The 17,539-nt window shown below is 42.5% G+C and overlaps 1 protein-coding gene across 2 annotated transcripts in view; it reads right to left on the reverse strand.

The window, feature by feature from the left end:
• Positions 1–17,539, reverse strand: part of CLIP1 (CAP-Gly domain containing linker protein 1) — a 152,810-nt gene that overhangs the window by 11,658 nt on the left and 123,613 nt on the right. For both annotated transcript variants that reach the window (XM_023205381.3, XM_023205388.3), the window contains one exon: positions 6,134–6,186. In XM_023205381.3, coding sequence (XP_023061149.2) covers positions 6,134–6,186 — 53 coding nt within the window. The remainder of the gene's footprint in view (positions 1–6,133; positions 6,187–17,539) is intronic.

Below are 17,539 nucleotides of genomic sequence, written 5' to 3' on the forward strand. Positions count from 1 at the left end.
TAAAAAGGAAATATGTGTGTGTTTGTGTGTGTGTATATATATATATATATACTGCTGAGACTATTTTACAAAACAAAAGCAAGACACAGAGGGACAAAGGCAGCCAAAAAATATATACAACAATTTGGTTTACTAAAAATATATGAAATTTATTTATTATAACGTGGATAGACTTTCTTTAGTCTTACCATTAAAGACACACAGATATAGCAAAGGAAGCAAGAGTAGGAAAGGGAAAAGAGAGGGGTGAAATGAGCATTGGTAAGTAGCGCAAGCTCGGAGACAGTCAGACAGTTAGCAACCCACAGTGAGCCGGATGAGCTGAAGTAGCACAGGACCTCTTCAGAATTTGGGGGCTTTATTGTCAAACCAGTTTTCACTCCTAACAGAAATACTGCATGGGCACTGACAGGATGCATTCTGACTCCAAAAATCCACGCCTTGCGCTTTGGCTTTGGAGCCCCTTCTTTGACACGAGAAAGCCTGGAGAAGGGAGCGAAACCAAACCAGCTCCCGAATCTGCATCAGGCTTCAGAGGCACAGATGAACAGACCCTCCCAGCTCTGGCAATTAAAGCAATGTGAGGCATACCCTGCTTTACCCATTAGACTCTTAGAGCCTGTTTTAAAAGGCTTGCCCAACTTCAGAGTTTTTCAAATAAATGATTGCATTTTTATGCTTGGGGAAAAATTTTTACTACATATTGCTTGCAACTCAGTGTTTAAAGTTACAGAAAAAAAAAAAAAAAAACCACAGCAAATAAAGAAAGGTTCTACTAATTTCTTTCTGTCTTTTATTTTTTGAGATGGGAGTCTCGCTCTGTTGCCCAGGCTGAAGTACAGTGATGCAATCTCGGCTCACTGTAACCTCTGCCTCCTGAGTTCAAGCAACTCTCCTGCCTCAGCCTCTTAAGTGGCTGAGATTCCAGGCACGTGCCACCACACCCAGCTAATTTTTGTATTTTTAGTAGAGGTGGGGTTTCACCATGTTGGCCAGGCTGGTCTTGAACTCCTGACCTCAGTTGATCCTCCCAAAGCACTGGGATTACAGGTGTAAGCCACCGTGCTCAGCCAGATTCTACTAACTTCTTAATGATAACCAGTTTAATCCTACAGTTGGGTGTAAGTTCTGCACTTGAATATCATGACCATTTGGCCAAAGTGATTCTATTACTATCTTAACTACGTATATTTAATGACCACTTCTGAATTCAAGTGTTGACTAAGCTCTAAGTTCTTGCATGACCAACTACATTTCAAATACTTCACAATGTTAAGTATTTGCAAGGCTTTTTAAATTAATAGTATATTAAGTTCTTTTTGATACTCAATGGTTGATACATTTATTTTAATCATTACACACATAGACCTACATATGAATCCTTTATCAAACTGACTTTTAGAAGGCATCCCAACTATTAGCTAAAATACATTTACATACAGGTTTCTAAAATAGAGATAACTTTCCATAAGCGTTAATTAACAAACAAACAAAAAACACTTCTTCTACATATGAGAAACTAGGAGTGAAATTTTCACTCCCAGAAAAAGTTATCTTTATCTACAATTTCTGATGAAAATTAAGAGTGATTTTCAAGAGACAGTCCCCTAAACATTGAGGACATAAAACGGGAACAGAGAGAAATAGGAGAGAGAACTTCACAGCCCCCAAATTTTTTTTTTTTTTTTTTTTTTTTGAGATGGAGTTTTGCTCTTGTTGCCCAGGCTGGAGTGCAATGGCACGATCTCAGTGCACTGCAACCTCTGCATCCCGGGTTCAAGCGATTCTCCTGCCTCAGCCTCCTCAGTAGCTGGGATTACAGGCGCCCACCACCACGTCGGCTATTTTTGTAATTTTAGTAGAGACGGGGTTTCATCATGCTGGCCAGACTGGTCTCAAACTGCTGACCTCAGGTGATCCACCTGTCTTGGCCTCCCAAAGTGTTGGGATTACAGGCGTGAGCCACTGCGCCTGGCCATATTCCATCTTTTTACGCCATGAAAAACGTCCCATGCCTAACCATATTTTGAAAGGCATGTATTTTAAAGCTACGTAAGGACTTTATCATTAAGTATGTCATCTTTTTTTAAAATATATATACACATAAATAATAAATAAATAAAAAGCTGAAAAATTCACTGAGAAGAGAACCAGCATAAAAATCTGATGACCTGAGTCTTTAGCCTGCACCTACCTGTCTTTTATTAGTCCTGAGTTCTTGGCCAACTTGCCTAACTTTTTGAGCTTTAGTTTCATCGTTTTGCGTATTTATTTTATTTTAGAGACAGAGTCTCGCTATGTTGCCCAGGCTAGAGTACAGAAGCTCTTCTCAGGCATGATCAGAGTGCACTACAGCACTGAATACCTGTGCTCAAGTGATCCTCTCACCTCAGCCTCCTGAGTAGCTGGGACTATAGGCATGTACCACCATGTCCAGCTAAGTTCATCATTTGAAAATGCAAGCTCCACTATTATATTTCACTGGGTTGTTTTGAGATTAGATCAATTTGTGAATTATGAAGTGCTACATAAATGTAGGGAGATACCAGTCTTTTTTTTTTTTTTTTTTTTTTTGAGACGGAGTCTTGCTCTGTCACCAGGCTGGAGTGCAGTGGCACGATCTCAGCTTACTACAACCTCCGCCTCCTGAGTTCAGGCAATTCTCCCACCTCAGCCCCCCGAGTAGCTGGGACTACAGGCATGTGCCACCATGCCCAGCTAACTTTTGTATTTTTAGTAGAGATAGGGCTTCACCTTTCACCGTGTTGGCCAGGATGGTCTCAATCTCTTGACTTTGTGATCCGCCCGCCTCGGCCTCCCAAAGTGCTGGGATTACAGGTGTGAGCCACTGCGCACGGCCTAATTTTTGTCTTTTTAGTAGAGACTGGGTTTCACCATTTTGCCAGGCTGGTCTTGAACTCCTGACCTCAAGTGATCCACCCGACTTGGCCTCCCAAAGTGCTGGGATTACAGGTATGAACCACCGCGCCCGACCTCTTTTTTTTTTTTTTTTTAAATGGAGACACAGTCTCACTATGTTGCCCAGGCTGGTCTCAAACTCTCATGCTCAAGTGATCCTCCCTCTATGGCCTCCCAAAGTGCTGGGGTCACAGGCATGAACCACCGCGCCCGGCCACAGCTCCCTTGCCAGAATGCTACAGGAACAAGTCCTATTCATTTTTCCACATGTCCTTGATAACTCCTTCCATAAGGGTTTTTAAAAAAATAAAATAAAAACCTTATTTATGTAAAATTAAATACCCTGAGGTCCACAGAGACAGAATGGTGCCTGTAAACAGGAATGAGGTTTAGGCACGGTAAACTAGGCATTACTTTTCAAGGTCCCTGGAGAACATCTGGCTGGGCCGGGAATCATTGGTTATGCTATTCTTTAAGGTTTGTTTTTAGTTTTAGTTTTGTTTCTAATAAGCAAAAAAGCACATCACTGTTGTGATACGCACCCATTTAGTATTCTGCAGCAACTGCTGGACAGGCTGTGGTTCTCAGCAGTAGCACCCACTAAACCTGCTTGGCACTGTGTAAAGCACATTCTCTAAACAAAACCCACACATTTTAAAAGAGCAGACAGGCCAGGCGCAGTGGCTCACACCTGTAATCCCAACACTTTGGGAGGCTGAGGTGGATGGATTACGAGGTCAGGAGTTAGAGACCAGCCCGGCCAAGATGGTGAAATCCTGTCTCTACTAAAAATACAAAAATTAACCGGGCATGGTGGTGCATGCCTGTAATCCCAGCTGCTTGGGAGGCTGAGGCAGGAGAATTGCTTGAACCTGGGAGGTGGAGGTTGCAGTGAGAGCCGAGATCATGCCACTGCACTCCAGCCTGGGTGACAGAGCAAGACTCTGTCTCAAAAAAAAATTAGACAAAGACTTATCAGCGGCATGGCAGTGGTGAAACACACACGCATTCTGAGTATAAACACCACCTTAGTGAAATTTCATTAAGTATTTCTAAATTTAAAAAAAGGAAAGGTAGCCTGGGCAACATAAAGAGACCTTGTCACTATAAAACAATTTTTAGCTGGGCGCGGTGGCTCACACCTGTAATCCCAATACTTTGGGAGGCTGAGGCGGGCAGATCACAGGGTCAGGAGATCGAGACCATCCTGGCTAACATGGTGAAACCCCATCTCTACTAAAAATACAAAAAATTAGCCGGGCGTGGTGGTGGGTACCTGTAGTCCCAGCTACTCAGGAGGGTAAGGCAGGAGAATGGCGTGAACCCGGGAGGCAGAGCTTGCAGTGAGCGGAGATCGCGCCACTGCACTCCAGCCTGGGCAACAGAGAGAGACTCCGTCTCAAAAAAACAAAACAAAACAAAACAAAACAAAAAACAAAAAAACCAAAACTTAAAAGCCAGGCATGGTGGCTCACGCCTGTAATCCCAGCACTTTGGGAGGCTGAGGCAGGCGGATCACAAGGTCAGGAGATCGAGACCATCCTGGCTAACACAGTGAAAACCCACCTCTACTAAAAACACAAAAATTTATCCGGGTGTGGTGGTGGGCACCTGTAGTCCCAGCTACTCAGGAGAGGGAGGCAGGAGACTTGCTTGAACCCAGGCGGCAGAGGTTGCAGTGAGCCAAGATCGCGCCACTGCACTCCAGCCTGGGCCACAGAGCGAGACTCCCTCTCAAACAAACAAACAAACAATTAGCCAGGTGTGGTCACGCATGCATGCCTGTAGTCCCAGCTACTTGGGAGGCTGAGAGGTGGGAAGATCAATTGAGCCCAGGAGATTGAGGCTGCAGTAAGCCATGATTGAGCCACTGTACTCCAACCAGGGTGACAGAGCAAGACCATGTCTCGAAAACAAATAAATTTAAAAAAGAAAATGCATCCCTGGACCAAGGCCTAATGTCCTTTAGAATGTGGCTGGCTAATGGAATCCAAATAGCTAAATCTAAATAAATAAATAAAACCCTCAACTCCTAAGCAACTGCCATGCTGGCAGAGGAGACAGTGCTGCACAAAACACACACCTCAGTAGGTTGGTGGGGAAACCTCCTCTGCCCTGACGAGCGGGAATAAAATACTTCATGAGAGCATGGAGAAATTACTGGTTATGCTACTCTTTAAGGTTTGTTTTTATTTTTTAGTTTTGTTTCTAACAAAAAGCACATCACTGTTGTGATATGTACCCATTCTGCAGCACCCACTGGATAGACTGTGGTTCTCAGCAGTAGCACCCCCTAAACCTGCTTGGCACTGTGTAGCACAGACATTCTCTAAACAAAAACTGCACGTTTTAAAAGAGCAGACAAAGACTTATCAGCTTATAGAAGCATCAGGCTTCTACACAATTATTTCTGTGGGCCATGTTCTTCCTTACTGGAAAGTACTGAAAAAGTTATCCTAGTTTTTAATTTGAGTATCATTTGACTATCATGGGAGAGTAAGTAAAAGCCTTTTAAAGCTAATAGAAACATTTAAAATGACATTACCCATTATTAGTGAACATTAAATTTTTATATAATTGAAATCAGTATTTATATCCAGATCAATAACTACATATAAGATTCTAGTATTTTTAGTTACTGAAACTAGGAGATAACAGTGGTGTACCATGAGACAATCTGATTTTAGATCACTTCTGAGTGAAAGCAACTGAACATGGCTTACAAATAAAACTACTGTGAAACTTCTGCAAATGGATTTTTTTTTTTTTCTTTTGAGACGGAGTCTCGCACTGTCGCCAGGCTGGAGTGCAGTGGTGCTATATTGGCTCACTGCAACCTCTGCCTCCCAGGCTCAAGCAATTCTCCTGCCTCAGCCTCGCAAGTAGTTGAGATTATAGGTGCCCGCCACTATGCCCCGCTAATTTTTTGTATTTTTAGTAGAGATGGGGTTTCACTATGTCGGTCAGGCTGGTGTCGAACTCCTCGTGATCAGCCAGCCTTGGCCTCCCAAAGTTCTGGGATTACAGGTGTGAACCACTGTGCCTAGCCCTGCAAATGGATTTTCATATTTTGTCAATCACAAGTACCAAAATATCACAATGTCATTTTCCAAATATAAGAAGGTCACTTGTTTTCTGCTATAAGTTACCACACATATCATGTTCTGACATCTTATTAAACACACACACATACAACAGTAAACAGAAAGCTTACCTTTTTTTCATTTCTAACAACTGATTATTGAGCACAGATCTTTCTTCTTCCAGCTAGGAAAAAAACACAAAAAATTTCCGTTCATAACCAGGCCACGGAGAGGCATATTTTTCATCCCACATGTCACCCCCCAGGCTCCAGGACACCTAAAGCCACTGGCTTTCCTCACCAGCAATGAAGAGTAGCAAGTGGTCACTCTATCGCAGGATATTGTTATTAATATATAAATCACTTATGACCTCAGTAACTCCCCCTTTCTCAGGGATCTGAGAGTTAAAAATATTAGATAATAAGACCTTGAACACAACAAGGCACCACATCTTAAGCATTCAAACTTTTTTTTTTTTTTGAGATGGAGTCTCACTCTGTCACCCAGGCTGGAGTGCAGTGGCGCGATCTCCGCTCACTGCAAGCTCCACCTCCCGAGTTCACGCCATTCTCCTGCCTCAGCCTCCTGAGTGGCTGGGACCACAGGCACCCACCACCATGCCCAGCCAATGTTTTGTATTTTTAGTAGAGATGGGGTTTCACTGTGTTAGCCAGGATGGTCTGGATCTCCTGACCTCATGATCTGCCCACCTCGGCCTCCCAAAGTGCTGGGATTACAGGCACAAGCCACGGCTCCCGGCCAGCATTCAAAATAGCAAAGACTTGGAATCAACCCAAATGTCCATCAGTGACAGACTGGATTAAGAAAATGTGGCACATATATACCATGGAATATTATGCAGCCATAAAAAAGGATGAGTTTGAGTCCTTTGTAGGGACATGGATGCAGCTGGAAACCATCATTCTCAGCAAACTATCACAAGAACAGAAAACCAAACACTGCATGTTCTCACTCATGGGTGGGAACTGAACAATGAGATCACTTGGACTTGGGAAGGGGAACATCACACACTGGGGCCTATCACGGGGAGGGGGGAGGGGGAAGGGATTGCATTGGGAGTTATACCTGATATAAATGACGAGTTGATGGGTGCTGACGAGTTGATAGGTGCAGCACACCAACATGGCACAAGTATACATATATAACAAACCTGCACGTTATGCACATGCACCCTAGAACTTAAAGTATAATAATAATAAAAAAAAATTAATTGGCCAGGCGCAGTGACTCACACCTGTAATCTCAGCACTTTGGCGGGGCCAAAGTGGGCGGATCACCTGAGGTCAGGAGGTCGAGCCCAGCCTGACCAACATGGTGAAAGCCCATCTCTACTAAAAATATAAAAATTAGCCGGGCGTGGTGGTGTATGCCTGTGATCCCAACTACTCCGGGAGGCTGAGGCAGGAGAATGGCATGAACCCGGGAGGCGGAGCTTGTAGTGAGCCGAGACTGCGCCACTGCACTCTAGCCTGGGCGACAGAGCAAGACTCCGTCTCAAAAAAAAGATTGTTAAATGAGTGAGTAAAGCTCCACTGCTAACATTCTAGTACCTTTACTTAAACTGCAAAGGTCAAGTGTCACTAAATTGCAGAGGACTAGGAGCAGGCTACGTACTCTCTATGGGCCTCAATTTACTCATTCATCAATTCAACACACATTCACTGAATGGTTACTATATTCAAGCATTATTCAAGCATTTGTTTCTCACGTATAAAACAAAGAGGTTACAAAAGAATTTCCAGTGGTTCTTTATTATCCCATGAAGGATAAAAAACAAAAGATTCAGGTAGTTAATCTTGTGAAGGAAGAATCATCTCTGCCTCTAACTTGCACTACCCAGTTTGGCCAAATACCACCAGTTTCAACTCACACTGTTTTTTTTGTTTTTGTTTTGATACAGAGTCTTGCTCTGTTGCCCAGGCTGGAGTGCAGTGGTACAATCTTGGCTCACTGCAACCTCTGCTTCCCAGGTTCAAGTGATTCTCCTGCTTCAGTCTCCCAAGTAGCTGGGATTACAGGTGCCTACCACCATGCCCAGCTAATGTTTGTATTTTTAGTAGACAGGGTTTTGCCATGTTGGCCAGGCTGCACACTGTTAATTTTTTTAATAAGGGTAAAAAAGCTCTTATTTTTTTTTAAATAAAAAGATAACAGCAAAGATTATGTAATGGTTTCCAAAAGCCTAGAGTTTAAGTTACTAGCTCACTCTACGCAGTTATAGTCATTATTAGTTATGTTCATGCTTTGCTATGAGGTCTTACTTTAAAAATTCTTAAATATACATAACACATGTTCTGAACATAAATATCCCTTTACCATGAAATCTATAGAGGTTAACATAGTTTCATAGACTCTTTGATGTCCTAGCCCATTAAGATACATGTTTTTGCTGCATGACTAATTCACAGAAACATTTAGAAATTTTTAGAATGAAAGGAAGAAAAAGTGGGAGGCAAACTTTTAAAAACTGAAATAAGAGAACATCTGGAGAGTGGGATATGGAGATGAGAAGGGTTTTCATTTTGGTCTTTAAGCCTTTTGTATAGTTTATATTTATTCTTTAAAGAAGGAATCTGTTTTAGTTTTAAAACTTAAAAGTTAAAAAAAATCAATACTTAAAACTGGAAAATTTTTACAATGAATATATAAATGGACAAAGAGCATGGCAGATAATTCACAAAACAGAAAATAAAAATCATTAATGAACATTTGAAAAATCATTCAACCCTACAAACACACAATACACAAAGATTCTCCCTCTTTCTCAGAGGGTTCATGTGCCTGAACTTCCAAGGAAGAGATGTTTGATATTTATTATACTGATCTTTATAGAAAACAATGTTTTTTCTTCTTCTGGTCCAGGATTATCACCCAATCTAGGAGATAACAAGTTGCATCTAGCAGTTTTCTTTTTTTCTTTTTTAAGACAGAGTTTTACTCTTGTTGCCCAGGCTGTAGTGCAATGGCACGATCTCACCTCATTGCAACCTCCAGCCTCCTGGGTTCATGTGATTCTCCTGCCTCAGTCTCCTAAGCAGCTGGGATTACAGGCACCACCATGCCTGGCTAGTTTTTCATATTTTTAGTAGAGACAGGGTTTCGCTATGTTGACCAGGCCGGTCTCAAACTCCTGATCTCAGGTGATCCACCCACCTCAGCCTCCCGAAGTGTTGGGATTACAGGTGTCAGCTCCTGCGCCAGGTCCCTCTTTTCTTTTTTTCTGAGATGGAGTCTCACTCTGTCACCTAGGCTGGAGTACAGTGGCGCGATCTTGGCTCACTGCAACCTCTGCCTCCCAGGTTCAAGCGATTCTCCTGTCTCAGCCTCCCGAAGAGCAAGGATTACAGGCGTGTGCCACCATGCCCAGCTAACTTTTGTATTTTTAGTAGAGATGGGGTTTCACCATGTTGGACAGGCTGGTCTTGAACTCCTGACCTCAGATGATCCACCCGCCATAGCCTCCCAAAGTGCTGGGATTACAGGTGTGAGCCACCGCACCCAGCCAGTTCCTCCAGTTCCTCATTCTTTCCTTGAATTTTATGGCCTTGACAGTTTTGAAGAGTATAAGCCAGTTATTTTGTAGAGTATCAGTTTGGATTCGTCTGATGTTTCCATGTGATTAGAGTCAAATCATGCACTTTTTTGGCAGGAATACTACAGAAGTAATCCTGTGTCCTTCTCAGTAGATGATATCAGGAGGTATTAATTTTTGATAAGGTTAATTTTTGGTGAGGTTAACTTCAGTCACTTGGTTAAGAAGGAAGTATCTTCCATGTTTCTCCACTGGAAAGATACTATTTTTTTCTTTGTAATTAATGTGTATTTTTGGGGGATACATTTTGAAACTATGTAAATATCCTGTTATTCAACAAACTTTTACCTACTTATTTTAGCACAGATTGATGATTCTTGCCTGAAAAAATTACCATGCTGGTTACCATATGGTGATTGTATGATTCTATCATTCCATCCATTAAATATTTATTAGTTGGCCTTCTACCATGAGGAAGGGCTTTCATTTTCCATCCATCCATCCAAGACAGAGTCTCACTCTGTCACCCAGGCTGGAGTGCAGGGATGCAATCTCGGCTCACTGCAACCTCCACTTTCCAGGTTCAAGCAATTCTCGTGCCTCAACCTCCCAAGTAGCTGGGATTGCAGGCATGCACCACCTCGCCCAGCTAATTTTTTGTATTTTTTTTTTTTTTTTTAGTAGAGATGGGGTTTCACTATATTGGCCAGGCTGGTCTCGAACTCCTGGCTTCAAAAGATCTGCCCATCTTGGCCTCCCAAAGTGCTGGGATTACAGGTGTGAGCCACTACTCCTGGCTTCATTTATTAATACCTATTTAGATTCATGGTTTCCTGTTATTCAATTGGTTATGATCCATTATATCTCTATGTATTTTGATGCTCAAATCATCTAATATTTGGTCAGTGGGAGCTTCTTCAAGATGGCTCTGATGTCCTCTCCACTAATCTCCATTATTCTTTTTTTTTTTTTTTTTGAGAGGGAGTCTTGCTCTGTCGCCCAGGCTGGAGCGCAGTGGCGGGATCTCGGCTCACTGCAAGCTCCGCCTCCCGGGTTCATGCCATTCTCCCGCCTCAGCCTCCGAGTAGCTGGGACTACAGGCGCCCGCCACCATGCCCGGCTAATTTTTTGTATTTTTAGTAGAGACGGGGTTTCACCGTGTTAGCCAAGATGGTCTCGATCTCCTGACCTCGTGATCCGCCCGCCTCGGCCTCCCAAACTGCTGGGGTTACAGGCTTGAGCCACCGCGCCCGGCTCTTTGAGTGCTTCCTTGCTTTTTGGTACACAAAATATTCCATGCTCACCTTATACTCTTTCCCTCCCAGCCCTGGAATCCACCATTTCTCTATGGACTTCTGGTTCCTTTAGTGAAGAGTATTTAGAAAACAAGCTCTAGGCACTAGTTGTGCTCATTGGTACTGGGTTTTGTTGCCTCTAAGCCCTGTCAGTGGAGTTCACCAAAACTTAAAACTATACTCTTCAAAAGACATTGTTAAGAAAATATAAAGACAAGCCGCAGATGGAGAGAAAACATTTGCAAAACACAACCCAATAAAGAACTTGTATCTAGAATATATTAAGAACTCTCACAATGCAATAATACGTAGACACAAAAACAAGGAAAAACGACCAAAAGATTTGAACAGACATTTCACCAAAGAAGAGAGACAGATGGTTAGTAAGCACAGGAAAATGATACTCAGCATTATCAGTCATCAGGAGAACATCAACTGAAACCACACTGAGATACACTCCACGTGCCACCTGGGCACCCAAGCCCTCCATCCCAGTGGTTCCCTAGTTGGCAAGCAGATTAATGTTTAATATTAAAAAGACAAAACAAAACAAAAACCCCTAGATGCTGAGAAGTATGTGGAATAACCAGAAACCTCATAAGTTGCTGGTGGGAATGTAAAATAGTACTAATTTTGGAAAATGGTTTGAGAATTTCTTTTTTTTTTTTTTCGAGATGGAGTTTCACTGTTGTTGCCCAGGCTGGAGCACAATGGCGCAATCTCAGCTCACTGCAACCTCCACCTCCCGGGTTCAAGCTATTCTCCTGCCTCAGCCTCCTGAGTAGCTGGGATTATAGGCATATGCCACCATGCTCGGCTAATTTTGTATTTATAGTAGAGACGGGTTTTCTCCACGTTGATCAGGATGGTCTCCAACTCCAGACCTAAGGTGATACACCCACCTCGGCCTCCCAAAGTGCTGGGATTACAGGTGTGAGCCACCGTACCCGGCCTGAGAATTTCTTAAAAAGTTAAACATACACTTACCATACTAGCAATTCCACTCTTAGGTATTTACCCATTATAAATGAAAACATATGCCCTGGCCTCTTCACAAATGTTCAAAGCAACTGTACTCAAAATACTCCCAAACTGGAACAACCCAGTGTCCAAATGGATATAGCAACTATGATATAATCCCAATCTACTGATATACATAACAACATGGACAGGGCTCCAAAGCATATGCTAAGTGAAAGAAACTTAGAGAGACTGGGCGCAGTGACTCACACCTGTAATCTCAGCACTTTGGGAGGCCGAGGCAGGACGACCACTTGAGCCCAGGAGTTCGAGACCAGCTTGGGTAACATAGTGAGACTTTGTCTCTACAAAAAGATCAAAAAATTAGTCAAGTGTAGCGTGGACACCTATAGTCCTAGCTACTCAGGAGGCCTAGGTGGGAGGCTACAATGAGCCAAGACTGCACCACTGCACTCTAGCCTGGGTGACAGAGTGAGTCCCTGTCTCAAATAATAATAGATAAAAATAGGGCCGGGCGCTGTGGCTCACGCCTGTAATCCCAGCACTTTGGGAGGCCAAGGTGGGCAGATCACGAGGTCAGGAGATAGAGAGCATCCTGCCTAACTAACATGGAGAAACCCCGTCTCTACTAAAAACACAAAAAATTAGCTGGGCATGGTGATGGGCACCTGTAGTCCCAGCTACTCAGGAGGCTGAGGCAGGAGAATTGCTTAAACCCAGGAGGCAGAGGTTGCAGTGAGCCGAGATTGTGCCATTGCACTCCAGCCTGGGAGACAGAGTGAGACTCCATCTAAAAAAATTAATTAATTAATTAAAAATAAATTAACATTAAAATTAAAAATAGAAAAAAATTTTCTCTTTGGGATGCTGAGATGGGCGGCAGATCATTTGAAGTTAGGAGTACGAGACCAGCCAGCCAACACGATAAAACCCCATCTCTACCAAAAATACAAAAAATGAGCCAGGTCTGGTGGTGCGTGCTTGTGGTCCCAGCTACTCAGGAGGCTGAGGCAGGAGAATCACTTGAACCCAGGAGGCAGAGGTTGCAGTAAGCCAAGATAGCACCACTGCACTCCAGCCTGGGCAACAGAGTGAGACTCCATTTCGAAAAAAAAAAAAAATTAAAAAGAAACTAGATATATAAGGCTATATAATGTTTTGAATTTCCCAAATTTCCTTATGTATAATGTCTAACCTTTTCTACCGTGGTAAGGGAAGATAGTTTGAAATATTTCACCCTTTTAAATTTACTGAAAATCATTTTATGGTGTAACACATAAACTGTCCTGGAGAATGCTCCCTGTGCACTTGAGAAGTGTGTGTATTCTGCTGTTGTCGGATGGAACAATCTGCAGATGACTGTTAGGTCTAATTGATTTATAGTGTTATTCAAGTCTTCTGTTTCCGTCTTCATCTCTGCATAGTTGTTCTATCCATCACTGAAATGGGGTACTGAAGTCTTCAGCTATAATTGTTGAATTCTATTTCTGTTTTTAATTCTGTCAGTTTTTGCTTCATGTATTTCGGGACTCTGTTATTAGGTACATCTATGTTTAAAATTGTTATGTCTTCCTGATGGATTGATATTTTTTCGTTGTTCTCTGTCTCTAGTAACAATTTCTGCCTTAAAATCTATTTTGTCTGATACTAGTATAGTTTCTCCAGCTTGCTTTTGGTTACTGTTTGCATGGCATATCTTGTTCCATCCTTTTACTTTCAATGCATTTGTGGTTTTGAATCTAAATTGCATCTCTTATAGACAGCATATAGTTAGATCATGTTTTTTAAAAAGTCCATTCTGCTAGTCTCTGCCATTTATTCAGAGTGTTCAATCCATTTATGTTTACTGTGTTTTTGAATAAGGTTACATACTGTTTTGACTCCATTTATGTGACCTACTAAAAAAGGCAAAACTATTGGACCAGAAAAAGAGATAAGCGTTTTCAGGGAGTGAGAATGAACTGACTATAAAGGAGGATAAGAGAATCTTTTGGTGTGAAGGAAATCTTGACTGTGGGGTCAGTTTTATGACTGTATATATTTGTCAAAACTCACCAAACTATACACTTATAAAGGGTAAATTTTATTTGATGTAAATTAGACCTCAATAAAGATGACTCTGAGAAAAAGAAAGCAAGTTGGAGTAATTTGTGCAATATGGCTTTTGTATAAAACAAAAACAATGTATGCATATATGCATTTGCATATGCTGGTATACACATGAGGAACACCAAGGAAAAATATACCATTTATAATGTAGCTTCAATGAAATGGCAATGAAGAGTAATAATTTTTAAATTACACATATTTGTTTCATGTTACAAATGTATTATATTTCTAATTTAAAAATAACATTAAAATTTAAAATAAATAATTCTTATTTCTTTGGAAATAAAAAATTTACAGATGAAATGACAGGATATCTAGGATTTAGGATTTGCTTCACAACGCTCAGGGTAGAGCTGGGTGTGGTGGCTCATGCCTATAGTCCCAGCTACTCAGGAAGCTGAGGCAGGATTGCTTTAGCCTTATAGCTGGAGGCTTCAGTAAGCTGTGATCATGCCACTGCACACTAGCCTGGGTGACAAAGCAAGACTAACTCAAAAAAATAAAAAAGGCAGGGCATACAAGGTAGAGAGGATGAATGGGAGTATAGCAGAGACGAGTGGCCAAGAGTTAACTGCTAATGGAATTTTATACACAGAGATTCATTGTACTGCTCACTCGGCTTCTGTATATGCTTGAAATTTTTCATAATAAAAGGTTAAAAAGGAACATGGATATGTAAAGGGGAAAAAAGGGAGAGTTGAAGAAGAGTATTTCAGAGAACGACGTTACAGTGAAGGTGATGACCAAATAATCATAGTTTGGGGAACGCTGGACCGGAAAATCTCCAAGAGCTCATCTATGCATAACCCTATTTTGTAAATAAACATGGTGGGTATTTTGTTTTATGTCTGTCAGCTACGCTAAGAAAAATAGTAGCTTGGGTGAAATGAAGGACATATAGAAGTCCATAGTCATAACATATACAACTTCTGCTTTGTAGGCTCAGTAAAACCACTTGAATAAAAATCTCCAGAGACGAGAAGCGCCTTTCTGTTTTGTTTATTGTGATCTCCTCTATATTTGGAACACTGACGGGCACACAGTAGGCACTCAATAACTATGTACTGCATGAACAAATGTGTCATAGTCAGTAAGCCGGTGCTCTCAATGGGTATAGTTAGTAGTGGCACTCGGAAGCCAAGATTCTCACCAAATGAAGAACTTTCTGCTCAAGTGAGGTGTTCACATTTGGGCTATTTTAGTCTCTTCTCGAACCAAGCAAGTGTTCTGAGGCCCAAAATAGCAGCTCTACCTTGAGAGCACAAAACCCATTCCCTGTGTCTGAGAAATTCTAGTCTCGCCTCCCACACACAGACTTCTGCTCCTGGAAGTGGAGAAGGTAACGGGAAAAACGGAAGAGGAAGACTCAGTCATTTTTGTATGGCAAAGACCTTTCAGAGAAGAAAGGAGTGGGGAGGACATAGCAATCGGCTGCGTAGATTCGCCTTTTGCTCAGCTTCTGGGACAGCTTAGCTGGTGGCCCCATCAGGGATCACCACAACTATGGAGCCACTTCCAGCAGGGTCATGTCGCCTTCCCAGGAAGGACCACAACCAGCGTCTGATCCATGTGGGATTACAGAAAGACTGGCCATCTCAGTCCAGTTTGGGACAAATCTGCATGGCCACTCCAGCTCCAGAGCTCCCCATGGCACTGGTCAAGGCTGTTGCTGGGCCTGCATCATGGCTCAGTTTCTCCCACTGCCTAATCCTGTCTCTTTCTCCTCCTCTCCATAGGAGCTGCCCCGAGAGCATACTTCAATATCATCACACTAAACTCTCCCTCGGCCTGTTTCCCAGGGAACTCAACCCACAGCAGTGCGCATTATGCTACCAACTAAAGTTCTATATTATGCAGCAAAGACCACATGCCTTAGGACTGGTTTAAGTTTACATGAATATGTACATGAATTATGTAAGAATATTTACATCTTCAGGCTGGGCATGGTGGCTCACGCCTGTAATCGCAGCATTTTGGGAGGCCCAGGCAGGTGGATCACCTGAGGTTGAGTTCAAAACCAGCCTGGCCAACGTGGCCAAACTCCATCTCCACTAAAAATAAAAAAAAATTAGCTGGGCATGGTGACAGGTGCCTGTAGTACCAGCTACTAGGGAGCCTGAGGCAGAAGAATTGCTTGAACCCAGGAGGCAGAGGTTGCAGTAAGCTGAGATTACGCTATTGCACTCCAGCCTGGGTGACAGAGCAAGCCTCTGGCTCAAAAAAAAAAAAAAATTTATATCTTCAAATACATTCACACAGGTATCACTGTCTTTATCAAAGAATGACATTGGGGCTGAGCAGTGGCGCACGCCTGTAATCCCAGCACTTTGGATGAGCCAGGTGGATCACTTGAAGTCAGGAGTTCAAGACCAGTCTGGTCAACATGGCAAAACCCTGTCTCTACTTTTTGTACTAAACACAAAATTAGCTGTGTGGTGGTGCATGCCAGTAGTCCCAGCTACTAGGGAGGCTGAGGCAGGAGACTCGCTTGAACCCGGAAGGCGGAAGTTGCAATGAGCCGTGATCGCGTCACTGCACTCCAGCCTGGCAACAGGGTGGGTGTCCATCTCAAAAAAAAAAAAAAAAAAAAGAAGAATGATATCGATGGTGTGGCTACAGGGCAGGCGTGTCCTGACTGCCTGAAGCCAATACATACAAGTAGTTCTTCACAGAGAGTGCACATGTCACCTTAATCTTTACGTTTTACTCCTGGGTGCTGAAAAGACAACAGCTACTCTTCCCTTAATACTGCTAGTATCTTTAGTGCAGCTGAAGTGCATCTTCTGTTCAGATGCAAACACCCTTAACTATGCAGAGGCAGAGTGGAAAAGATCTACACCCTTTGGCCTAGACTCTGGCAGTCATTTCCAGAATGGATAACTTCTTAGTGCCAGGCAATGGCTTTCTACAAAACCCCTCAAAAGTCAGAGAGGTTAAGAGGACTCCCAAGTCTAGAGGAACGTCTCAAGCAGGAAACTTAAAAGATACGAAAAAGAATACACAGGCTGTAAAAAGACTTTCAGGAACTGAACATAACGCTTGGACCATTTCCTAAACATAATAATGCTTGAATGCATGTGATTGGGTGAAAGGATGATTCCCACAGAACCGAAACAAATCAGATGTTTGGCTTTAGTGACTCCCTAAGTTGCGGGAGTTAACCTAAGTTGTGGGAGTCATTTAAAAATAATTATTATTTTTTAAAAATAATAATTATTGTTGTTAAAATGATACATGCTGTTTTTTTTAAAAGAATAAATTCAGCAATATTAAAAAAAAAAGACAGCTGGGTGTGGTGGCTCACACCTGTAATCCCAGCACTTTTTGGGGCTGAGGTGGGCGGATCACGAGGTCAGGAGTTCGAGACCAGTCTGGCCAACACAGTGAAACTCCGTCTCTACTAAAAATACAAAAAATTAGCTAGGCGTGGTGGTGGATGCCTGTAATCCCAGCTACTCAGGAGGCTGAGGCAGGAGACTCGCTTGAACCCGGGAGGTGGAGGTTGCAGTGAGTTGAGATTGCACCATTGTACTCCAGCCCAGGAGACAGTGCGAAAGAAAAGAAAGAAAGAAAAGAAAGAAAAGAAAGAAAAGAAGAAA

Source organism: Piliocolobus tephrosceles, chromosome 10 (genome assembly GCF_002776525.5).
Source record: "Piliocolobus tephrosceles isolate RC106 chromosome 10, ASM277652v3, whole genome shotgun sequence".
NCBI lineage: Eukaryota > Metazoa > Chordata > Mammalia > Primates > Cercopithecidae > Piliocolobus > Piliocolobus tephrosceles.